We start from the raw sequence: 27,112 nt of genomic DNA on the forward strand, positions 1-27,112 counted from the left end.
CGGTTCAGATTTGGATATAGCTGCCATATAGACCGATCCTCCGATTTAGGGTCTAAGGCCCATAAAAGCCACATTTATTATCCGATTTTGATGAAATTTGGGACAGTGAATTGTGTAAGGCCCATCGACATCCTTCGTTAATTTGGCTCAGATCAGTCCAGATTTGGATATAGCTGCCATATAGATCGATCGGCCGATTTATGGTGTAAGGCCCATAATAGCCACATTCATTATCCGATTTTGCTGAAATTTAGGACAGTGAGTTGTGTTAGGCCCTTTGACATATATCTTCAATTTGGTCCAGATCAATTCAAATTTGGATATAGCTGTCATATGGACCGATTTCTTGATTTATGGTTTTGGGCCCATAAAATGCTCATTCATTGTCTGATGTCGCCGAAATTTGGAACAGTGAGTTAAGTTAAGCCCCTTGACATACTTCTGCAATATCGCACAGATCGGTTCAGATTTGGATATAGCTGCCATTTAGACCAATATCTAGGTTTTAGGTTTTGGCGCCATAAAAGACGCATTTATTGTCCGAAGTCGCTGAAATTTGAGACAGTGAGTTTGGTTAGGCTTTTCGACGTCCTTCTTCAAGTTTGCCCAGATCGGTCTAGATTTGAATATAGCTGCCATATAGACCGATATCTTCATTTAAAGTCTTGGCCCCATAAAAGGCGCATTTATAATCCGATTTCACTGAAATTTGACAAAGTGACTTATGTTCGGCTTTTCGACATCCGTGTCGTATATAGTTCAGATCGGTATGAGGTATATGAGTATAAGGTGTGAAATTTTCACCGAATTTTGATGAAAATTGGTTTACATATATACCCGAGGTGGTGGGTATCTAAAGTTCGGCCCGGCCGAACTTAACGCCTTTTTACTTGTATTTGTTGTGCTAGTTTTTTTGGCCGATATCTGAGTTTTGGTCGATATCAAGTTATTATAGCTTATATTCTTAATTCAGCCAATTCGGTCATTATATAGCGTATAGATATGCCCTTGCAAAATGTAATCCGAGCCTGAGGTCGTATACGCAATTTTATCTTATATTTCACATTAATATAACGATACTCATTTTGCCTTATGGTAGCAATGCGATAACCCTAATCTTACATTTTCGTTTGCCAACGAACTACTAGTTCCCATTTTTAAATTTCCAATTAGTGTAATAAACCCCAAGTAAACAAAGTGTTTGCCATTTAATAATGTTGACTATTTGTGTGTACGAATTTTGGTGCCAAATATTATGAGCATGTACCAGGGAGCATTTCTATTTGAATGTTGGCCTGAAATATTGACGTGCTGTGTGCATAACCACCCATTGCCATGACAGCCTTGCTACACCAACTCTTCATAAATAGCTAAAGAGATGTGGTAATTGTTGTATGCAGCCGCGGTCACAGCCACAATTTTTCAGCATATGTGGGGATGTCTGTATTTGTTTTAAATGCCTTCAAGCTCATATCATTTGCAATGCTATCTGTTTGGTTTTTTTTGCTGCAGATACCACATTATGTCAGACCAGCATTTAAACGACAAAATTAAATAAGAGAGGGAGAGAGAGAGAGAGAGAAAACGGGAGGTATGAGAGGGAATAGAAAGCTTGCAACTGTAGCCTTGCAAGCCAAACATCATTTTGCGATTTGTTAGATAAACATGAGCCACATTGGCTATGATGATGAGTGTCACTGCAGCATTACGACAACGAGGCGAAGCTAAAAATAAAACGGCTGTTAGCCGTATAATGTGTTAACATTTGTGGCCATGTTGGGCTGGGTGTGGAGGAAACGGAAATACCAGCAGCTCTAATGATAACTCAAAGCCAGGGCAAGTGTGTGTGTGTGTGTGTGTATGTGAATCTGTGTGTTCGCATAGGATTTACTCTACTGCCAGGAAAGGCTTTGGTTCGAAAAGAGCTTGCAACAGCAAAAATAAAACCCGAGATTGGATTAGATGAACAAATGATGATAGCAAACATTGGAAATGGTTTTTAAACAAAAGCAAGAATTTTTAGCTGGAAAACCCATTACAGAGATGTCCATGGCCTGAGCAAAATATAGCAACGGAAATACCAAATTCTAGAAAATGATATTTGCAGCCAATTAAAATGTCAATTAGTAGTTCTATTTAATGTTAAGGCTACTACATGGAGTATAAATTGGTTTGTCTACATGCAATTTAATATATCGAACTATTTTTGCATATAAGCCATATTAAATTTAGTACCAAAGGTCGTATGATGAATTTTTTTTTAAAGTATAAGCTACGCTAAAGTGGGTTTGAGAATTTTTATTACGAATACGCTACGACAATATGAGCTAAATAATAAAAACAGAAACGAACAACTGCTTACTAAGGGTGTATAATTATTTTAACTTCATATGGAGAGTGGTCTAAGAGTCACACCAATTTGTAAGACACTTTGTTGGGACGCATGAGTTTTACCAAAGTAAGCTATAACACATTGTGTATAACATTTTTTAGTCACTCACCATATGATAGGGACTTATATGGATACGCAATGTACATCCTTAAAATATGGATGTAAAAATGAAAATTTGCCCATGAATATTCCATTGAGGAACAAGGGGTAAACTTCTCTCATATCAATGAGTGCTGTCAGATTCAACTTTAAGGGGCTTTCTCTTTATAGCCGAGACCGAACGGCGTGCAGCAGTGCGACACCTTTGGGGAGAAGTTTTTGCATGACTGCTATACCATTTTTATACCCACCACCATAGGATGGGGGTATACGAATCTAGTAATTCTGTTTGCAACATCTCGGCGTTGACAAATTTTTTCACAGCTTGTGACTCTGTAATTGCATTCTTTCTTCTGTCAGTTATCAGCTGTTACTTTAAGCTTGCTTTAGAAAAAAAAGTGTAAAAAAGGTATATTTGATTAAGTTTTATTAAAAATACATTAACTTTCTTTTAAAAATTCGCAATTACTTTTTGGGCAACCCAATATATTCTTGATCGTCTCGACGTTCTGAGTCGATCAAGCCATGTCCGTCTGTCCGTCTGTCGAAATCACGATAGCGATTGAACGCGTAAAGCTAGCCGCTTGAAATTTTCCACAAATACTAAGCATTGATGTAGGTCATTAAATTTCAAATGGACCATATCGGTTCTGTTTGAGATATAGCTGCCATATAAACAGATCTCCCGACTTGACTTCTTGAGCCCTTACAAGCCGCAATTTTTGTCCGATGTGGCTGAAATTTTGCGTGCAGTGTTCTACTATGACTTCCAACAACTCTGCCTAGTACGGTCCAAATCGGTCTATATCCTGATATAGCTTCCATATAAACCGATCTCCCGATTTGACTTCTTAAGCCTTTACAAGCCGCAATTTTTGTCTGATTTCTCTGAAATTTTGCATGTGGTGTGCCGTTATGACTTCCAACATCTGTACGGTCCACATCGGTCTATAACCTGATATAGCTCCCATATAAACCGATCTCCCGATTTGAATTCCGGATGCGTTACACGCCTCAATTTTTGTCCGATTTGGCCGACATTGACCATGTAGTGTTTTGTTATGTATTTCAACAACTGCGTCGAGTACGATGTCCCGATTTGACTTCTTGAGTCCTTACAAGTCGCACTTTTTGTCCGATTTGGCTGAAATTTTGCATGCGGTGTCTTGTTACAAAATTTATTTTGTATAAATTTTTAGCAGAATCCATGGTTGTCGGTTCCCAAGATTCGGTCCGGCCGAACTTAGCACGATTTTACTTGTTTCAAATGGCATAGTTCCTCACAAATGTCGCCAGCATTAGGAGGGACTGATGAAAAGACGACCTGTATTCGTCTATTCATCAGTCATGTTTGCCGACTATGGAAATATGGGGCTCAAATTAAAGGTATTTGGGAGTAGACCACGTATCTGACATCAATATTAGGGACCAACTGTCTAGGGGACGTCCCACCACCATAACAACCCCCAAATAGGACGTATTTCCTCACCAAGACAATTTGGGTCTTAAAGAGAGTGGAACTAAATAATTTTTGGACTTTTACAATAAGGTAAACTCCTTATCATTATGATATTAGAAAACGAATTTGATATCCAATTTTGAGGCCAATGGCAATATGGGGTTCAAATAAATGATATACAGATACATGAGAATAGAGCACGTTGCTGATATATTCTCAGGGCTTAGTGTTTGGGGAACAACCCCAATCCCCAAAACACCCCTAAATAGGGCATATTTATCGACCATGTCAAAGTGGAGCTTAAATGACAGGTATTGGTAGGTAGAGCAAGAATTGATACCAAATTTCGGGATCAATTTTCTGGGGGTCTATCTCTTTCCCAAAATACCCCACAAACAGCAATTTTTTACTGACCATCGCAATATGGCGCTCAAATAAAGGTATTTGGGAGTAGAATACGAATATGATATCCAAATGTAGGACCATGTATTTAGGGATGGATGGATGGGATATATGGATGGCATCACCCCTTCCCCTAAACACCCCCCAAAGGTTAAAAATTTTTCGACCATGCCAATATGTGGCTCAAATGAAAGGTATTTGAGTTTAGAAAACGAATTTGATAACCTATTTTGTAGCCATGTGTTTGAGGGACGCCTTATCGTCTAAACTACCCTAAAACCATAGCAATATGTGGTTTAATAAATGGTATTTGAAAGAAGGGCACGATGCTGATATTTTTCAGGCCCAAGTGGCTGGGGGACCACCTCACCCCCGAAAACACTACTAAATCAGATATCAGGAGAATATCGGGCTGAAATGAAGTATTTTAAGAATGGAGTACACCTTACATCCAAACTTAAATTGGTAGATCAATAAAGATCATATGGGATTCAGATGAAGGCAATTATTGTTAAACTGTTAGTCAAGCGATATACTATTGGTTGCCCAAAAAGTAATTGCGGATTTTTTAAAAGAAAGTAAATGCATTTTTAATAAAACTTAGAATGAACTTTCACCAAATATACTTTTTTTACACTTTTTTTCTAAAGCAAGCTAAAATTAAAAGCTGATAACTGACAGAAGAAAGAAAGCAGTTACAGAGTCACAAGCTGTAAAAAAATTTGTCAACGCCGACTAAATGAAAAATCCGCAATTACTTTTTGGGCAACCCAATATTTTAGTAGCATGGTATTTCACTGAAAGCTCTTTAATTGTCCAAAATAAATATTTCAAGGAAACTTTTGTTCCATATAAAGTAAAAGAAGGCGCAGCGGAGCTGGCCCAGGTCAGCTAGTTTCCTATATAGTTGAATCATAGAAGAGCATTATGGTTCCGTTTGTAGCTCCTGAAAAAAAATCAATTCGCTTCAAATAAAGATTTAATGAATTTTTCTGAATTTTAAGTGTTATTTATTTATTTTTTTTTTGAAAAACTTTTCTATATTTATTAAGAAAGCACCCTTTAGAACCTTCCCGAATGGTGATCGGATTACATTTGGAATTCAGGTGTTCGTACCAAATTTTGGGCAAATGCGTGCAAAAGTCTCGTAGCAACAGTTTTATAAGTGTAAATAAGGCTATGCCGACACACAGACAAATGGAGAATGCTAAATCGAATCAGAAAATGATACTGAATCGCCCCTCATGGCCATAGACGGTTGATGGGTACACATGGGGTATTGCATAAATAAACGAACGGCAGTCGTTTGTGAGTGCTTCCTTCGAGCAAGGAAGACTTACACTTCAAGAGACCTTGAATACTCGCAACAATGGTTTGGAACTCTCCTCCAAGTAAACTCACCTTCATGACCGAAAATCCCTTGGCGGTCGCTTGTATGTACCGGATTGACCCGATGCAGTCCTTCATCGGCAAGGGCTGCCGCCTCAGTGTATGTGTTCGTCATGGGAGAAGCACTTCCCGGAGTGCCTTCTGCGCAGGCTTCTGGACCGTGCCGGGAGTGAAAAGAACCTCGTACCCTGGTTTTGTTCGGTTTGCCAGAACCTCCTCCATCATCGGTCGGTGTCGGTGGGGTGTAACCGGTGCAAGGAGTGGATGTATTTCTGATCTTGTCGCACTGAACATGTTGCAAGGTGCTGTGCCAACATAGTAAAGGGTGATTTTTTTGAGGTTAGGATTTTCATGCATTAGTATTTGACAGATCACGTGGGATTTCAGACATGGTGTCAAAGAGAAATATGCTCAGTATGCTTTGACATTTCATCATGAATAGACTTACTAACGAGCAACGCTTGCAAATCATTGAATTTTATTACCAAAATCAGTGTTCGGTTCGAAATGTGTTCAAATTTTGACAAATTTTGTTCAGCGATGTGGCTCATTTCTGGTTGAATGGCTACGTAAATAAGCAAAATTGCCGCATTTGGAGTGAAGAGCAACCAGAAGCCGTTCAAGAACTGCCCATGCATCCCGAAAAATGCACTGTTTGGTGTTGTTTGTACGCTGGTGGAATCATTGGACCGTATTTTTTCAAAGATGCTGTTGGACGCAACGTTACGGTGAATGAACACATTTCGAACCGAACACTGATTTTGGTAATAAAATTCAATGATTTGCAAGCGTTGCTCGTTAGTAAGTCTATTCATGATGAAATGTCAAAGCATACTGAGCATCTTTCTCTTTGACACCATGTCTGAAATCCCACGTGATCTGTCAAATACTAATGCATGAAAATCCTAACCTCAAAAAAATCGCCCTTTATTATGGGGATGTGCAGCATCTTGCCAGACATTTACATTACATTCCCTGATCTCTTGAGTGACGTATCCTGGCAAGTCGTCGTTTCTTTCGGATCACACCACCTCCTCATAATACTCACCATCGACCGACCACCCAATTTCATAAACACCCCCCTCAAATGTGCTAGTTGCAAAGAAGAAATTCCGAGAAATCAGTAACGCAGCAACCGTTCCCTTTATACCACGTCGAATACCCCAAGTGCGGCCAAATTTCCTAGCGCAGGCAGTGGTACTCGAAGGGCCTGATAGGAGGGATGACAGGACCTCAGGCATCTCAGCGTGATCGGAATACGTTTGAGGGGCCATGGGTTTGTTTCCCACACAAACACAATCACAATGGACTTAAAATTGTCTAAGTGGGTCTTAAAAGATCATCTCCAGAGTGACAAGAGCCATTCGTGATAACACAATTTACCGTGGATGAAGTCATCCGTGGCGCCAAGTCCACCAAGATGTCTGACCCCGACGGTATCTCTTTGCCGATGCTGAAGAAACTGGATTTACCTGGAGTCGCGTATCTTACAACTATCTTCAACCTGTTTTGATCCCGCCATTGAAGCCTGGGAAGAAGCCCAGCAAGGGAGAGTCGTGCAGACAGTTCTCTTTTCTCTCACCAGTAGCTAAGACACTTGAGGGACTACTCCTCCCAGCACTAATTGGAAAATTTCCATTCGTCGAGCATCAGCATGGATTTCGAAGGGTACATAGCGCAACAACTGCTTTGCATGTCATCACCGCACAGATTTGCCGTGGCTTAAATCAGTCCACGCCATGTGATAGCACTGGGCTTATTGAAGTCATTGGACAGCCATGCCAAATTTTTGAGAACATTGTCAATATGTCCCTCCAGCCAGGATTGAAACCCTGGGTGACGAACTACAATATCTGGGTGTTCGCCAGTCATTTGTGGATTTTTTAGATAAGAAGTGGAAAAATCGTAGAGTGAAACAGGAATTTCCCCAAGGTGGGGTGATATCTCTGGCACTGTTTAACCTTTACCTATCGTCCATTCCACCCCTTCATTCCGGCATACAGATCGTATCATATACAAATAATTGTATGATCATGGCATCAGACCAGCCACCCATTATTGATATTTGCGATGAGTAAAACGTCTACTTCAACGATCTTTTCGCTTATTTTGCTGCAAGAAATTTGAAGATATCTGCCACCAAATCTTCAGCCACATTGTTCACTACAAATACAAGTGATGTGAACAATGAGCTCGAATAAAGTCGATAGAGCAACGATTGCGTCCATGAAGTGTCTCAAAATACTTTGATACCACATGCCACAGCAATTTGTGATAAGGTTAAAAGTAGAAATAAGATCTTCAAGTCACTGATCGGCAGCACTTGGGGTGCTGGCAAAGAAACACTGTTGACCACGTACAAAGCAATTGGCCGGTCTGTGATTAGTTATGCAGCGCCAGTGTGGTCTCGTCAGCTCTATGACACGCGGCGGAATATAAATGAGATCAGTCAGAATGCCGCTCTACGAACTCCTCAGTTTTAATGTGGACCATCTCCATCAGGAGGTTATTGCAGGGTTTATGCCAATCATCATCTTTTTCATAGGTTTCTACCGCCCGAAAGCCTTAAGCTGGATCTACATGATCGAGAGCGAGAGGATCAGCGCTACAAAGATAGAACCTCTGGATCAAGGGGGTCTAGACAACATTCATGCAGACATGGAAGCGGTGAATAAATAGCAACCGGGTGAATGTGGGTGTAGTGGAGGCCACCGTAGCGCAGAGGTTAGCATGCCCGCCCAAGACGCTGAACGCCTTGGTTCGAATACTGGCGAAAACATTAGAAACAATGTTCAGTGGTGGTTATCCCCACCTAATGCTGGCGACTTTTGTGAGCTACCTTGCTATGTAAAAACTTCTCTCCAAAGAGCTGTCGCACTGCGGCACACCATTCGGACTAGGCTTTAATATGGAGGCCCCCTATCATTGAGCTTTAACTTGAATCGGACCTCACTCATTAATATATGAGAAGTTTGCTGCTGTTTCTTAATGGAATGTTCATGGGCAAATTTGCATTTGAAAAGTAATCCTTGAAGAACGATCGCCTCCCATTGCACCTGAAGAAATCGAACTCCGCCGGCAAACCAGAGTAGTTTTGGCTCAATTATGATAAGGCAGATGCAGCCGCCTTAACTTCTGCATAGCAAGGACTGATGCACGACACATGTCACCAGTTTAACTGTCCCCAGTCAGGCTCACTCGACTCAAGCCCAGATCCCCTTTGGACGGAACCACGCAGACGAAAGAAAGAACATAACACACTGTTACAACAACAACAGCATGTGGTTTATTGCTGGCTATGTCTGCTTCTATTATACCCTCCACCATAAGATGGGGGGTATACTAATATCGTCATTCTGTTTGTAACTACTCGAAATATTCGTCTGAGACCCCATAAAGTATATATATTCTTGATCGTCGCGACATTTTATGTCGAACTAGCCATGTCCGTCCGTCTGTCCGTCCGTCTGTCCGTCCGTCCGTCCGTCCGTCTGTCTGTCGAAAGCACGCTAACTTCCGAAGGAGTAGAGCTAGCCGCTTGAAATTTTGCACAAATACTTCTTATTAGTGTAGGTCGGTTGGTATTGTAAATGGGCCATATCGGTCCATGTTTTGATATAGCTGCCATATAAACCGATCTTGGGTCTTGACTTCTTGAACCTCTAGAAGGCGCAAATCTTATCCGATTGGAATGAAATTTTGCACGACGTATTTTGTTATGATATCCAACAATTGTGCTAAGTATGGTTCAAATCGGTTCATAATCTGGTATAGCTGCCATATAAACCGATCTTGGGTCTTTACTTCTTGAGCCTCTAGAGGGCGCAAATCTTATCCGATTGGAATGAAATTTTGCACGACGTATTTTGTTATGATATCCAACAACTGTGCCAAGTATGGGTCAAATCGGTTCATAACCTGATATAGCTGCCATATAAACCGATCTTGGGTCTTGACTTCTTGAACCTCTAGAAGGCGCAAATCTTATCCGATTGGAATGAAATTTCGCACGATGTATTTTGTTATGATATCCAACAATTGTGTCAAGTATGGTTCAAATCGGTTCATAATTTGGTATAGCTGTAATATAAACCGATCTGGGGTCTTGATTTCTTGAGCCTCTAGAGGGCGCAATTATCTTCCGATTTAACTGAAATTTTGCACGTAGTGTTTTGGTATTACTTTCAACAACTGTGCTCAGTATGATTCAAATCGGTTCATAATCTGGTATAGCTGTTATATAAACCGATCTTGGATCTTGACTTCTTGAACCTCTAGAGGGCGCAATTCTCATCCGATTTGGCTGAAATTTTGTACAATGGCTTCTCTCATGACCTTCTAGTATGGTCTGAATCGATCAATAGCTTGATACAGCTCTTATAAAAACCTATCTCCCGATTTTGCTTCTTGAGCCCCTACAAGGCGCAGTTCTTATCCGAATGAACTGAAATATTACACAATGACTTCTACAATGCCAATCAGCATTCATTTATGGTCCGAATCGGACTATAACTTGATATAGCTATAATAGGATAACAGTTCTTATTCAATATTCTATGTTTGTCTAAAAAGAGATACCGCGCATAGAACTCGACAAATGCGATCAATGGTGGAGGGTATATAAGATTCGGCCCGGCCGAACTTAGCACGCTCTTACTTGTTTTTTTCTTAAATATTTTCGCACATGACCTATGACTTTTTTAACAACTTTGTAATAACATTGATTTTTTAACGCAAATATTTATTTCTAAGAAATCCCTAAGGATGATCAAACATAAAAAGTTTTTTTTTTTGTTTTTTTTTTTTCTTTCTTGTTAAGCTAAAATTGGTGAGAAATTCTTTTCATGCCATGTAATCCCTCTGGAGTTCGTTTTGGAAAATTTGACAATTTTCTTGATAGCCATCATACAGTTTGTGAGTGTTTGTTTTCTAGGATTGCTCTTCTTAGGGGGTTAGATGATGTTTTCTACCCCTCGCCACTCATTTTCATAATCACCCTCGCAACCTCTAAGGAGAATTTGTCAAAAAATTACCAACACATTCCTGTTTGTTATGGTCAACAACAAAAACGGCGTTGGCCAAGTTAAAAAAAAAAAATAAATAAAATTCTCCGGTATTTTGGCCTTTGGACAATAACAATGTCAGCCAAAGCTTTTTGGGGGAAATTGTTGCTTTAAAGGATGGAAGGCGAAATTTTGAATTTTGTCACTTTGGAAGCTTGCTATGCCCCCAAAGCATTCATAGCTACTAGTCGAGGTTTTTGTTTTTTTTGTTCTGTGCCCCCTAGGTTCCCTTGGAAACCCATCAAATAAACGCTCCAGACAGCTACCTAAATACGATATTTAAAAGTTAGCTTTTTTTTATTTTTCTCATTCCTTGGAGACCAGCAAGGGCCAGGCTTCTAATTGTTTGGCTGGTAGTTTCCAGAAAATATTTTCACTGGTCCTACAGACCACAAAAAATGCTAAAATTAAAAAGAAACAAACAAAAGTTTCTCTCTGTCCTGGCCATAATTATATGGCACAGTGAACGAAACTGACTGCCATGTTTGGAGATATGACAAAATGCGTCTTTACTTTGCATTGACGTTATTAAATGCTACGTGTAACACTTTCCAATGGCATTCACATCTAAGACAAATGTTTTTTCCGGCACGTACATAAGGTCTGCTAGGATATCCAAAAAGTTTTGCTTTACAAAACCAAGACAAAATGTTATAAATTGTTTTATGCTGCTTCTTGTTTTAGGTTTTGGGGCAAAATTTTTATAATGCCATGGCCGGACAATTGTCTCTAGGTTTTGTCATTTGTTTTGTTTGTTATCTTTTTATTAACTGGGATTTTTGCAAAAGCCATAGAGTGTTTCTCATTAGAGTAGAGAAAAATTCTGACATGTGGCTTTTATGGGCCTAAAATCCTAAATCAGGGGATCGGTCTATATGGCAGCTATATCCAAATCTGGACTGATCTGGACCAAATTAACGAAGGATGTCAAAGGGCTTATCGCAACTCACTGGCCCAAATTTCAGCAAAATCGCATAATAAATGTGGCTGTTATGGGCCTAGGACCCCAAATCGTAGGATCGGTCTATATGGTAGCTATATCCAAATCTAGATCGATCTGGGCCAAATTGACGAAGGATGTCGAAGGGCCTTACATAACTCACTGTCTCAAATTTCAGCAAAATCGGATAATAAATGTGGCTTTTATGGACCTAAGACCCTAAATCGGAGGATCGGTCTATATGGCAGCTATATCCAAATCTGAACCGATCTGAGCCAAATTGACGAAGGACGTCGAAGAGCCTAACACAATTCACTGTCCCGAATTTCATCAAAATGGGATAATAAATTTGGCTTTTCTGGACCTAAGACCCAAAATCGGAGGATCGGTATATATGGCAGCTATATCTAAATCTGAACCGATCTGGACCAATTTAACGAAGGAAGTCGAAGGACCTAAGACAACTCACTGTCCCAAATTTCAGCAAAATCGAATAATAAATGTGGCTTTTATGGGCCTAAGACCCTAAATCGGCAGATCGGTCTATATGGGGGCTATATGAAGATATAGTCCGATATAGCCCATCTTCGAACTTAACCTGCTTATGGACAAAAAAGGAATCTGTGCAAAGTTTCAGCTCAATATCTCTATTTTTGAAGACTGTAGCGTGATTTCAACAGACAGACGGACGGACGGACATGTCTAGATCTTCTTAGATTTTTACGCTGATCAAGAATATATATACTTTATAGGGTCTGAAATGGATATTTCGATGTATTGCAAACGGAATGACAAAATGAATATACCCCCATCCTTCGGTGGTGGGTATAAAAAAGGGGGGAGAGTAAAACTAGGAGTAAGGCTGAGTATACCAATTTATTGCTGACTCGAATGCTGCTGCTGCTCGGTCTATATGGCAGCTGTATTTAAATATAGTCCGATCTGAACCATATTCGGGTCCTATGTTAGGAGGCCTAAAGCTACTCACTGTTTCAAATTTCAGCGAAATCAGTTAAAAAATAAAGCTTTTATGGGCTTCAGACCCTTTATCAGGAGATCAGTCTATATGGCAGCTATATCTAAATATAGTCCGATCTGAACCATACTTAGGTCAGATGTCGGGAGACTTAAAATAACCCACTGTTTCAAATTTCAGCGAAATTGGGCAATAAACGATGCTTAAATGGGCTTCAGACCCTTTATCGGCAGATCGGTCTACATGGCAGCTATATCTAAATAGAAGTCGATCTGTGCTATATTTGAGTCAGATGTTGGTAGGCCTAAAACTAGTCATTTTCTTTAATTTCAGCGGATAAAAACTAAAGCTTCTATGGGCTTCAGACCCTTTATCGGCAGATCGGTCTATATGGCAGCTATATCTAAATATAGTCCGATCTGAGCCATATTTGGGTCAGATGCCGGGAGGCCTATAACCACTCACTATTTAAAATTTCAGCAAAATGGGATAAAAATGAAGTTTTTATGGGTATTAGACCCTTTATCGGAAAATCTGTCTATATAGCAGCTATATCCAAATATGGTCCGATTTGGCCCGTTCAAGAACTTAACCAGCGTGCATCAAAAAAACGTATCTGTACCAAATTTCAGCTCAATATCTCAATTTTTAAGCTTGTAGAGTGATTACAACAGACGGACGGACAGACGGAAAGACGGGCAGACACACGGACATCGTTAAATCGTCTTAGAATTTTACGACGATCCGAAATATTTATACCATGTAGGGTCGGAAATTAATATTTCGATGTGTTGCAAACGGAATGACTAAATGAATATACCTCCTATCCTAAGGTGGTTAAAGCTAAGGAGTTAAAGCGGGCTTAGTTTGGCCGGGCCGAATCTTACCCTCCACCATGCATTTGTCAAGTTCTTTGTCCGGTTTCTTTTTATAGACAAACAAAGGATAGTCGATAGGAATTGCTTCGCTATTGAAATTATATCATATTATGAAACGAGATCATAGTAAAAGTAGGAGAAGTCAATGTGCAAAATTTCAGCCAAAGCGGATAAAAATTGAAGCCTTGGTTTATATGGGAGCTATATCAGGGTATCGACCGGATATCCTGAAGAGGTCATTGTGTAAAATTTCATCCAAATCGGATAAAAATTGCGACTTCTAGGGACTCAAGAAGTAAATTCGGTTTATATAGGAATTAGATCAGCGTTTAGACCGATTCAGCTCATACTGTGCACGTATATTGGAGGTTACAGAAGAAGTTATTGTGCAAAGTTTCAGCCCAATTGGATAGAAATTGTGACATCTACAGGTTCAAGAACTATACTCGGGAGTTTGGTTTATATGGGAGCTACATAAGGATATCGTCTGAATCAGACCTTATTTGGCACGTATATTGAAAGTCATAGGAAAAATCCTAGTGCAAAATTTCAGCCAAATAGTTTAAAACTTACGCCCTCTGGGGGATCAAGAAGTGCAATCGAGAGATCGGTTTATATGAGAGCTGTATCAGGAGTCAAGATCCAAGATTGGCTTATATGACAGCTATATCACGTTATAGAACGATGTGAACCATACTTAGCAAAATTGTTGGAAATAATACTAGAACAACACATGCAAAATTTCAGCAAAATGGGGCCCTCTAGTGGCTCAAGAAGTCAAGGTCAAAGATCGGTTTATATGGCAGCTGTATTAAAACATGGCCCTATTTGTTTGTTTATTTGTTTGTTTGTTTGTTTGTTTGTTTGTTTGTTTGTTTGTTTGTTTGTTTGTTTGTTTGTTTGTTTGTTTGTTTGTTTGTTTGTTTGTTTGTTTGTTTGTTTGTTTGTTTGTTTGTTTGTTTGTTTGTTTGTTTGTTTGTTTGTTTGTTTGTTTGTTTGTTTGTTTGTTTGTTTGTTTGTTTGTTTGTTTGTTTGTTTGTTTGTTTGTTTGTTTGTTTGTTTGTTTGTTTGTTTGTTTGTTTGTTTGTTTGTTTGTTTGTTTGTTTGTTTGTTTGTTTGTTTGTTTGTTTGTTTGTTTGTTTGTTTGTTTGTTTGTTTGTTTGTTTGTTTGTTTGTTTGTTTGTTTGTTTGTTTGTTTGTTTGTTTGTTTGTTTGTTTGTTTGTTTGTTTGTTTGTTTGTTTGTTTGTTTGTTTGTTTGTTTGTTTGTTTGTTTGTTTGTTTGTTTGTTTGCTTCTTTGTTTGTTTGCTTCTTTGTTTGTTTGTTTGTGGGTTTGTAAATTTGTTTGTTCGTTTGTTGTAGGCTCCAAAACGGCTGAACCAATTTCTTTCAAATTTTCACAGATTGTGGGGAATGATCCGGAAGGAGCAATAGGCTATATAACTTATTGATATCGGTAGGGGGGCGGACCCTCCCCTTACCCTAAAAGCACGACCCCAAAATAAACGTGAACCGATCGGGACAATATGGGATTTAAATGAAAGGTATTCAGGAGTAGAAAACGAATTTCATATTAATAATTGGATCCAAGTAACTTGGGAGCCGCCACGACCCCAAAACCCCCTAAATTAGGTTTATTACACAATAATGACAATATGGGACTCGAATGAAAGGTATTCGGGAGTAGATTACGAAAATGGTCAGAAAAGAGGAAAAGGCTTTTTAATTTGTTGATATTGAAAGGGGGCGGACCCTCCACCGTTACCCCAAAAACACCACTAAAAATAAAAAGTGGACCGATAGGTACAATATGGGTATCAAATGAAATGTATTGGGGAGTACAATACGAATATGATATTAAAAATTGGGTTCAAGTATGCGAGAAGCCGTCCATCCCCAAAAACTCCCCCAAACAAACATATTGCACATCTCAAATGAAACGTATTCGGGACTATCGTAGTCTAGTCCCGAATACGTTTCATTTGAAAAACAAGTAAAAAGGCGTTAAGTTCGGCCGGGCCGAACTTTGGATACCCACCACCTCGGGTATATATGTAAACCACCTTTCATCAAAATTCGGTGAAAATTTCATACCTTATGATCCATATCAGTTATATCAAAACATGTTCCGATTTGGACCAAATAGTAATAAGTACAGTAGCTATATCTAAAAATTAACCGATCTGAACCATATACGACACGGATGTTGAAAAGCCTAACATAAGTTACTATGTAAAATTTCAGTGAAATTGGATTATAAATGCGCTTTTTATGGGGCAAAGACTTTAAATCGAGAGATCGGTCTACATGGCAGCTATATTCAAATCTGGATCGACCTGGGCAAAATTGAAGAAGGACGTCGAAGAGCCTAACTAAACTCACTGTCTCAAATTTCAGCGACATCGGACAATAAATGCGTCTTTATGGCCCCAAAACCTAAAACCTAGATATCGGTCTATATGGCAGCTATATCTACATTTGGACCGATCTGTGCGATATTGCAGATGTATATCAAGGGGCTTAACTTAACTCACTGTCCCAAATTTCGGCGACATCGGACAATAAATGAGCATTTTATGGGCCCAAAACCTTAAATCAAGAACTCGGTCTATATAGCAGCTATATCCAAATCTGAACCGATCTGGGCCAAATTGAAGAAAGATGTCGAGGGGCCTAACGCAACTCACTGTCCCAATTTTCAGCAAAATCGGGTAATAAATGTGGCTTTTATGGGCCTAACACCATAAATCGGAGGATCGGTCTATATGGCAGCTATATCCAAATCTGAACCGATCTGGGCCAAATTGACAAAGGATGTCGAAGGGCCTAACATAACTCACTGTCCCGAATTTCAGTGGAATCGGATAAAAGATGTGGCTTTTATGGCCCTTAGACCCTAAATCGGAGGGTCGGTCTATATGGCAGCTATATCCAAATCTGGACCGATCTGAGCCAAATTGACGAAGGATGTCGAAGGGCCTAACAAAACTCACTGTCCCAAATTTCAGCAAAATCGGGTAATAAATGTGGCTTTTATGGGCCTAACACCATAAATCGGAGGATCGGTCTATATGGCAGCTATATCCAAATCTGAACCGATCTGGGCCAAATTGACAAAGGATGTCGAAGGGCCTAACACAACTCACTGTCCCGAATTTCAGTGGAATCGGATAAAAGATTTGGCTTTTATGGCCCTTAGACCCTAAATCGGAGGGTCGGTCTATATGGCAGCTATATCCAAATGTGGACCGATCTGAGCCAAATTGACGAAGGATGTCGAAGGGCCTAACAAAACTCACTTTTCCAAATTTCAGCAAAATCGGATAATAAATGTGGCTTTTATGGGCCTAAGACCCTAAATCGGCGGATCGGTCTATATGGGGGCTATATGAAGATATAGTCCGATATAGCCCATCTTCGAACTTAACCTGCTTATGGACAAAAAAAGAATTTGTGCAAAGTTTCAGCTCAATATCTCAATTTTTAAAGACTGTAGCGTGATTTCAACAGACAGACGGACAGACGGACAGACGGACGGACATGCCTAGATCGTCTTAGATTTTTACGCTGATCAAGAATATATATACTTTATAGGGTCGGAAATGGATATTTCGATGTGTTGCAAACGGAATGACAAAATGAATATACCCCCATCCTTCGGTGGTGGGTATAAAAAAAAAATAGGTCCATGTAATTGGGGATCGTCCCACCCCCAAATGAGAATATAATTCGATCATAGCTAGATGAGCCTCAAATGAAATGTATTGGGTTGCCCAAAATGTAATTGTCGGTAATATAGTAGTAATAAAGTCGGCGTTGACAAATTTTTTCAACGGCTTGTGACTCTGTAATTGGCATCTTTCTTCTGTCAGTTATCAGCTGTTACTTTTAGCTTGCTTTAGAAAAAAGTGCGCGAAATTTTGTTTACATTTGTTTGTTTGGCATCAATTTTAATATGGGTACCACATGTATTGAAAGAAATTCATTTAACAAACCGAATCAACGCTTGTGATATGCACCTTAAACGCAATGAATTCGATCCGTTTTTAAAACGAATCATAACTGGAGATGAAAAATGGATTGTTTACTACAACGTTAGTCGAAAACGATCATGGTCCAAGCATGGTGAACCAGCTCAAACCACTTCAAAGGCTGATATCCACCAAAAGAGGGTTATGCTGTCTGTTTGGTGGGATTGGAAGGGTGTGGTATATTTTGAGCTGCTTCCAAGGAACCAAACGATTAATTCGGATGTTTACTGTCAACAATTGGACAAATTGAATACAGCCATCAAGGAGAAGCGACCAGAATTGGTCAATCGTACAGGTGTCAGATTCCACCAGGACAACGCTAGACCGCACACATCTTTGGTCACTCGCCAAAAACTGAGTGAGCTTGGCTGGGAACTTTTGATGCATCCACCATGTTAAAGTTTATGGGGATAAAACATTTAGATTTAAAAATGGGTTCATAAATAAATAAATTTATGAATTACCATTACACCAATGGTGGGAGAAAATCGCTTTACCCAGAGGATGGGAAAAGGTAAGAGTATCGGGAGTTGATACTATGGATCTAAAACAATTCTTTTCAAAATTGGAAAGATCCAAGGAGTTGTGGGAAACGAGTAGGAAACCACGGGATTGTGGTCAGACACAATACCAAATATTGCAGTCAAGTTATAAGGGAAATAAAAATGCTCCTTTTTTCAAACAACTTACATTTGTACTTTTATTTATACTTAGGTGAGATGTGATTTGGTTCGCTGCTGAGACAAGAAGAGACCCTATGCTTAGTCTTTACTTGACAGGCCAGTTCGTAGAATATGCGAACTGCCAACGAGATAAAAGAAAGAGCCCTAATTGCCAGATCAATACATATTAAAAATAGGGGGAAAAATTTATGTACTGTAAAGTTAATACATACTGATTCATATTAAAATATTTTTGAGTTATTATCAAAGTTCAAACTTATTTCATTTCTTAAAAATAAGGGTAAAGTACAGTAAACATCCTGCCCCCCTTGGCCAGTATTGGCCAAAGAGAGAAGGTCTAATGTCCTTAAAGAGTCCTTTGCAGACGATCCAATGCCATCATCGCAATCTGCACACATCGCCGTAAATTTGTAGTGGGAGGAAGTGAAGAGGTTGTCTTTTGTTGAGATCGTTGTCGTTTACACTCGGCTAAATTCCGTCTGTTAATTCCATTTTGGTTTCTCACCGATTTATTTTGCCTTGTGACATTAGAGCGTACATTTCTTGGAGTTTCACATTTTTTGGAAGGTCTAGCTTGTATACGATCTGTAATAGGAAGATGCAATAGTGTATTATGTGCATGGCCGCAGCTCTGACACAAGTCCGGTGATGTACAGCCTGCTGAATCATGTGATCTTGCCATGCAATTCATACAATACCCATGAGCTCGCACAGCTCGACGCCGATCCTTAACGCTCATTGCCAAGAACATTTTGCAGTATTTCAACGGATGATACTTACGGCAGATGAGACACTGGTGTAGGTTTGAATTTTTAGGACCCCTATAATGGAATATTTCTCTGGATAAATGATAAAGATTTGCAACATTTTACAAAAACTTTAATAAGAAATGGAGCATATACTGGACACCTCTGATGTTTTATTGAAAAAGGAGATTTTCAAATGATTTTGGGAAAGTAAACTATTTTGGGATTTTAGGATATTGTAGGAATGTTGAAGGATTTTTACTACAAGTCTTCGTGTCCGAGGGGAGAAGGCAAATCTTCGTTATTGGTCTTGTGAGAACACCCATCTGTGTACGTATATCCGCCACTCTAACATGACCATCGCTACCGTAGTAAGTTTTCTTAATCCTCCCTAATCGCCATTCGCATGGTGGGAGAAGTTCGTCTTTAATGACAACGAGTTGGCCGATAGAGATATCGTCCTTTACATTTTTCCACTTGTACCTTCTGTGGAGTTCTTTCAAGTACTCGTCCTTCCATCGACGAGCGAATTGGTGCTGAAGAGCCTTGAGTTTATCCCATCTATCTGTTAAACAAAGGGGTTCTGAGGGTGTTTCTGGAAAGGCCATCAATGGGGCACCCCTCAGAAAATGTCCTGGTGTCAATGCCAATATTTCGTGGGGATCATCGGTCATAGGTGATAGTGGCCGAGAATTCAAAACAGCTTCAATACGAATTAATAGAGTGGAGAACTCTTCAAAGGTGTACTTATAATTATGTGCCACTTTTCGGAAAAGAGTTTTAAAGGATTTTACTCCAGCTTCCCAAATCCCTCCCATATGTGGGGCATTTGGAGGGATAAAGGACCAATTAAAACCGTGGGATGAGTACTTTTCAGAGATGTCCTTGAATGAGGACTTTATAAAGTGTTCAAAGGACTCTCGAAGGATTCTTTCAGCTCCCACGAAGTTTGTCCCGTTGTCAGAATAAAGTTGTTTCGGTAGGCCTCTTCGACCCACAAACCTTGTAAAGGCTGCTATAAACGAATTGGAGGAGAGATCAGAGCAGATCTCAAGGTGTAACGCTTTTGTGCAAAAGCAAACAAAAATACAGACATATCCTTTATGATATGCTGCTTGTCGAACAATGGAAGTCTTAATGGAAAAGGGGCCTGCGAAATCCAAGCCAGTCACAGTAAAAGGGAGGGAAAAATTGGTTCTTTCGGGTGGCAGTGCAGCCATGATTTGGGATTGAACCTTTTGCTTGTATATGACGCACGTTTTACAGTTTCTAATACACTTTTTTATGAGTGGTCGCAGCCTTGAGATATAATACTCTTGCCTAATGGTCCTGAGCATAAGAGAGTGTTCAGCATGCATGAGGAGTTCATGTGTAAATTTTACAAAAAGTTCAGAAAATCTCGATTGAGCCGGTAAAATAATTGGATGACGTTCGTTATAAGTGAGATCTGAATTGACCAACCTTCCATTTGCTCTTATGGTATCGTCTGAGTCAATAAAGGGGTTAAGGGAGTAAAGTGAGCTTTTCTTGCTAACTATTTTAGCTGTACAAAGAGAGTGATACTCTGATGCGTAATACCTTTTTTGGGTTAAGGTAATGAGTCGATTTTTCACCAAATTAAATTCTTGAAAGGAAATAGTGGGTGTTGTGAATGGGGGATAATCAAATGATCTTGAGATTTTGGAGTAAAATCGGAAAACATAAGCAAGAACCCGTATGGCCTTGTCCCATTTTGAAAACCTTTCTAATGTGTCGGATTGGTCATCGAACGTGTGAAATACTTTTATCCTTCGCATTTCTGGTGGATTCTCAGATAAGAATCTGGACTTTGGCCAATCCTCGGGGGGGCCAAGAAGCCATGTCGGTCCATGCCACCACAATGTGTTATTCATGAGATCAACAGAGCTACACCCACGGGATCCTAGGTCTGCTGGATTATCTGCGGAGCGTATATGACGCCAGATGCAGTTTCCAACATTGTGGAGGATTTTGGAAGTCCTGTTGGCCACATAAGTTTTCCACGTATTAGGTGGTTTTTCCAGCCAGCCCAGTACAATGGACGAATCACACCAGAGAAACATATCGTAGTTCTGAATTGGGAGAGAGGTTATGAGTTGTCTCATTAATTTCGAGAGTAAAACGGCTCCACAAAGTTCCAATCTTGGGAGACTGACTGGATCAATAGGAGCGACCTTCGTTTTGGAGACAAGAAGGTGGCACTGGACAGAATCCTCCGTTCGAGTTCTCAAGTAGACCGCAGCACAGTACGCCTTTTCTGAGGCGTCACAGAAACCGTGTATCTGCGTATGATATAATGGGGCAAAATTGATCCAGCGAGGTATTTTTATATCAGCCAGCTGGGAAAGATTTACGACAAATTTATTCCACTTTAATAGAGAGGAGGGCTTTACATTCTCGTCCCAATCGGTCCCTTCCAACCACAGCTGTTGCAAAAGGAATTTTGCCTGGATGATTATTGGGGAAATCCAACCAGCTGGGTCGAAAAGCTTCGAAGAAGCCGATAATATTTGCCTTTTAGTTATAGCTTCAGAGGGCGATATATTTGCAACTTGATACGAAAATTGGTCGTTGAGGGCGTTCCATTGGATACCCAATGTCTTTGCCGAACTAGTTTCATTGAACTTTAGAAAATTCGTATCCAACAGACAATCCTTTGGGACGGAATTTATAACTTGTGGGCAGTTTGAAGTTATCTTTTTGAAAGGAAAACCGGCTGAACTTAGGACTTTGATTAATTGTGATAGGGAATCAATAGTTGAGGCTATATTGTGTGCTCCTGAGAGGACGTCATCGACGTAAATTTCTCTCTGCAAAATTTGAGACGCCTGAGGGTGTATATCCGCTGAATCACGAGCTAACTGCAAAATTGTCCTTATTGCCAAGTAGGGGGCTGAACTAACACCAAAAGTCACGGTATTAAGGGCATAATCTCTAATGGGACTAGTGGGTTCTGGCCGGAAAAGTATCCTTTGGAAGTTCGTGTGGTCCTTGTGAACTAATATCTGGCGGTACATCTTCTCGATGTCACCGCTGAAAACGTACCTATACAGACGCCAGTTCAAAATCAAAGTCGAAAGGTCTAATTGTAGGGATGGACCGATATACAACACGTCATTAAGGGACTTTCCTGAGGAGGTTCGCTGAGAGGCGTTAAAAACAACCCTCACTTTTGTACTACGACTGTCAGGCTTAAGGACCGCATGGTGGGGCAGGTAGTATGTACTTTGAGATGAGTCTTTGGAAATTTCATGAGGCGTAACCTCCTCCATATGGCCAAGGGAAATATATTCCTTTAATATATTGTAATATGTGTTCGCCATTTCTGGTTTCCTGCCTAGAGACTGTTCCATACGCAAGTACTGGATAAGGGAAATATGTCGTGAAATGCCTAGACCTAGTTCCTTGTGATTTTCGGACTTAAAAGGAAGTTTTACTATGTATCGACCTTCTGCGTTTCGAGTGGTGGTTTGACAGAAAAAACTTTCGCAATACTCATCATCTGGGGATATAGGAGGGCTTGAAAGAATCTCTTCCTGCTCCCAAAACAATCGCAGTTGTTGGCTTATCGGATCCTCAGAAGTTTCGGTGGTTTCAATAGCGAATGATGAGCAATTGAGGGTTTCTAATGGACCGCTAATTATCCACCCAAATATAGTCGCTTGGGCCAAAAGAGAATTTGGCAACTTCTTGACCCCATCAAGAAGTAATTTTGGCATGACATTGCTGCCGATCAACAAATCTACGGGTCCAGGAGAAAAGAATTCAGGATCAGCCAGATCTAAATCAGATAAATCGTCATAAGAATAATCTGATTGAGGGACAAAAAAGTTTGGCAGTAGTCGGGTTATCTTGGGGACGACAATTGCTTGGATGGCCAGCGAGTGGTCATGTTTCCTCGAATATAGGGTGAGCTTACAAAAGGACTTTGAGTTTGCCACTACACCGCCGCCCATTCCCCGTATTTGAAAATTCATTGGTTCGGTTGGAAGCAACAAACGCTGCTGCAAACGTTTAGAGATAAAGGTTTTTTCTGACCCTTGGTCAAGAAAAGCACGAGCACTAAATGTGTCTCCATTATGGATTATGGAGACTAAAGCGGTTGGCAAAAGGGTTTTCTCGCAGAGCTGGTTGTTCTCGGAAACATAATGAGACGACGTTTGGGTCACTTGGTAAAAGTCTTGGCTAGGAGTGGAAGTGGATGGTAATTCAATAGGAGAGTTTACGTCAACAGGGTTTGTGGTATTTACGTTAGACTTGTTTGGAGAAGATTTGGTGTTGGAATTGGGAAAGTGCAAGAGCGTATGGTGGTTTTTCTTGCACGTTGTGCACAGAAATTTGCTTTTGCAATCGCTCCGAATATGTGTATATGACAAGCAGTTTAAACACGTATTATTCTGCCGTACAAATTCGCTGCGAGCTTGGGGACTCATTTTTAGGAATTCTTGGCAGCTTCGAAGAGAATGGTTGGAGTTGCAAATCTTACAGGGAAATTGGGCTTTACTTTCTGTATTGAAAGCATGAATATCAGAATCCTGTTTTCTACTGTTCCCTTTCTTGGCGCCCTGGATGCTATTGAGTCTTTCGACCACCTCATACCGATTGGAAAGAAAGGTATCCATTTGGTCCCAATTGGGGAGATCCCTATGTGATTTCAATGACTGTTCCCATAGTGAAAGGGTTTCATGTGGGAGTTTTGTAGAGCACAAAAACACGAGGATAGGGTCCCAATCGGCTGTGGAAATTTTCTGAGCATTTAAAGCGGCCAAACAATCATTTATTGTAGCCTGGATTTCCTGAAGGGCCTCGCTGCTTTCGGAGGGGATTTGCTTTAAATTGAGGAGGATTTTTAGTTGGTTGTCAACCAAAATTCTCCTGTTTTCGTAACGAGTCTTTAAAGCATCCCACGCCAGAGCAAAATTCTCTCCACAGAGCTTATATTTCTTCACAATAAGTGCCGCCTGGCCTCTTACCTTCAAACGAAGGTGATACAACTTTTGTACGGCCGATAATCTGGGATGTTCTCCATACACTGCGGAGAACATGTCCCTGAATGAGGGCCATTCCTCATAGCCCCCATAGAAGATCTCTGTGTCGCAAGGAGGGACCTTTATGCAGGGAACAGAGTTGTCCATAATTGGACTTTCTAAAACAGGAGAAGAGGATGAATTATAGGGGTTTATGAGGGTCTTTTGCAAGTCCAAAATCCTGGCTTTACAAGACTGAAAGTCACTTGTACATTTAACAAACTTCTTTCTAGCTGACTGTAGCAGCCCCTCATCAGAATTTGAGTCCTTCGAAATACAAAGTGTCCTATAAGTCTTTTGAAGAATTGTCCATCTATCATTTAGCTCCTGAAGAGCAACTTCAAGGCGAGAATCGGAAAGGTCCTCCACGGGCGTGTCGCCAAAGCTAGCAGAAAATGTTATTAAATTATCAGAATCGAAAATGAATTCTTCCATTGTGGATAAAGGGATATTCCGAAAGGAAATATATCAAAACTGGATGAAAATATTAATTTGCAATTTCCAAGGAATGGAAGTGCCCTCAAAGTTTTGAAAAACTTTAGGCTTGAGTAAAAGAAAGTAATAAAAATAATAAAAAGGGTTTTCAGAGAGGACAAACCTATAAGAGAATATGGGTATTTTTGTTATATTTATTTATATATATATGTAAAAGACGGTATATATTTGTGACACAAATACAGAAAATAATAATATCTATTATGGAAGTGACACAAATATAAAAAATAAATAATTAACGTTGGGGTTGTTCTCGTTCTTTGTACCATATAATTCAAAAAGGTAATAGGTTCAAAACTGTTCCCAGTGTGGACAAAATTTCTTCGTTCTAATATAAATATCTCAATATCAAGGGGTTTGATACATAAAATCTTTCAAAGACCTATTTCCTTATTCACATATAAAATTGAACGATGGTTTCTTAAAAAATTCTTGTATTTAGGAAAACTATTCCCAATTTCGCCACAAGGTATCAATAAAGATTTATAAGCCCGATTTTTACACTGTTGTTGGTTCATAAAAATGTAAAAACTGTTTCCAATTTGAATATGCCACTGACATTCAATGTAAAGGCAATAATAGTTTGAATTACTGCTTAAAAATTAAAACGAACTGTTCCCAGTTACACAAGCAAAATTTCATAACAGCTTTTCAAATGTTTCCAAAATTCACAAGGGTCTGTAAAACTGTTCTCACTTTGAGCCTTCGTCTATATGTACATTCATTTTAACAATGTTAACCAACACTTCGTATAAAATTGATAAAATATGTATGTTTTGGGTTTGGTCGATTAAGCTATCGTTTCTAGCACCGAAGATCCGAACCCAAATAAGCTAAGTTGGAGTTCATGCAAAACAAATTGTTGATATAATATTTTGAGGTAAAATAATTTAACATTTGTTAATGATTGTTTCGAGAGAGTTTTTACAATTTGAATAGCACTGTCCTCGGATAACAATATGTATGTTACTGTGTGTAGTACATATTAAGTGGGAATTTAACACCCACGTTCAGAACCACATTAAGCAATGAGTGCTAACATTGAATGTTAAACCGAATGTTATATAGTTTAGTAGTCACTGATCGCAAGCAAGAATTGATTTGGGGGATTTATTTGCAAATGTTAATGTGGGCTCCAAGTGGATGTCAACATTTGAGTCGTAAGTTGTTGTTGTTTATTTTTTCTTTTTCTTTCGTATATTAGACCGTTGTTTCAAGGTTAATTGAATTGAGTTACACTTCCTGGTAGCCCCAGGGGATGGGGGGAATGGATATGTAAATGGTTAAGTGAATTGAGTTACACTTTTCGGGTAGCCCCAGGGGATGGGGGGAATGGATATGTAAATGGTTAAGTGAATTGAGTTACACTTTTCGGGAGCCCCAGAGTAGGGGGGTGGTGTACGGATAAGTAAATGGACTGTATTTGTGATAATAAAATAGGAATAATTTGGAAACTTACTTTGAAGTGAAGAGAATTAATTCCATGTGAAGTACCACTTGTGGGATGAAAGATCCAGCTGCGACGACCGTGGGCAAGAGGAGCATTGCAGCATGCGGTTTTCGTCCAATGTCGGTGAGGGGGTGAACCTTTGATACACCCCTGCTTCAAATAATAGAATTGCACGTTTTTGTGAAAAAAAAAAAAAAAACGTTTGACGACCAATCCCTATCCAGTAGGGGGAACACAACAGATGGGAATCTGGATTGGCAAATGGAATGCTGATATACTTTCCGGCTTTCTTGCGTTTCCTTTAATATTTTCTATCCTTTTAATTTTCACTGTTCTGTCCAGCAAAAACTATCAAAAACAAAACACTTTCTTATTCCCGAAAAAAATTGATATTCAGCGAATATTTTGTCAAAACACTTTTTCTTCACGCAAAAAATTGATATTGAGTAGCAATTTAAAGAATGCGAGAATACGGGAAATAGTGTTAAAACGTGTTCAGCACTAGCTGTCACTTTTTACTTCGTTGCACTTTTTAGTAAAGGTGAGGTTGCCAGATAACAAGCAAGGCTCGAATGGACCATGTTAAAGTTTATGGGGATAAAACATTTAGATTTAAAAATGGGTTCATAAATAAATAAATTTATGAATTACCATTACACCAATGGTGGGAGAAAATCGCTTTACCCAGAGGATGGGAAAAGGTAAGAGTATCGGGAGTTGATACTATGGATCTAAAACAATTCTTTTCAAAATTGGAAAGATCCAAGGAGTTGTGGGAAACGAGTAGGAAACCACGGGATTGTGGTCAGACACAATACCAAATATTGCAGTCAAGTTATAAGGGAAATAAAAATGCTCCTTTTTTCAAACAACTTACATTTGTACTTTTATTTATACTTAGGTGAGATGTGATTTGGTTCGCTGCTGAGACAAGAAGAGACCCTATGCTTAGTCTTTACTTGACAGGCCAGTTCGTAGAATATGCGAACTGCCAACGAGATAAAAGAAAGAGCCCTAATTGCCAGATCAATACATATTAAAAATAGGGGGAAAAATTTATGTACT

General features: G+C 39.6%; 2 protein-coding genes across 2 annotated transcripts in view; both read right to left on the reverse strand.

Annotated features, from left to right (window-relative positions):
• LOC106093702 (uncharacterized) overlaps positions 1-27,112 on the reverse strand; it is a 383,456-nt gene that overhangs the window by 15,517 nt on the left and 340,827 nt on the right. The window lies entirely within an intron of this gene.
• Positions 18,658-24,537, reverse strand: LOC131995674 (uncharacterized). The gene is made up of 4 exons (XM_059364531.1): positions 21,232-24,537; positions 20,973-21,147; positions 19,541-19,820; positions 18,658-19,150 (listed from the first exon to the last, which is right to left on the reverse strand). The coding sequence occupies exons 1-4, from the start codon at positions 24,535-24,537 to the stop codon at positions 18,658-18,660; spliced, it is 4,254 nt and encodes a 1,417-aa protein (XP_059220514.1).

Source organism: Stomoxys calcitrans, chromosome 1, assembly GCF_963082655.1.
Source record: "Stomoxys calcitrans chromosome 1, idStoCalc2.1, whole genome shotgun sequence".
Classification (NCBI taxonomy): Eukaryota; Metazoa; Arthropoda; class Insecta; order Diptera; family Muscidae; genus Stomoxys; species Stomoxys calcitrans.

Bases quoted from the DNA above. Each gene is read 5' to 3' on its own strand.
- LOC131995674 (XM_059364531.1), bottom strand. From the start codon at position 24,537: ATGGAAGAATTCATTTTCGATTCTGATAATTTAATAACATTTTCTGCT. The intron at 21,148-21,231 runs GTCAGTCTCCCA...CTCCCAATTCAG, and splicing joins AGGTCGCTCCTATTGATCCA to AACTACGATATGTTTCTCTG. The intron at 19,821-20,972 runs GTGGGTGTAGCT...TTTTCCGAAAAG, and splicing joins TCCAGCAGACCTAGGATCCC to TGGCACATAATTATAAGTAC.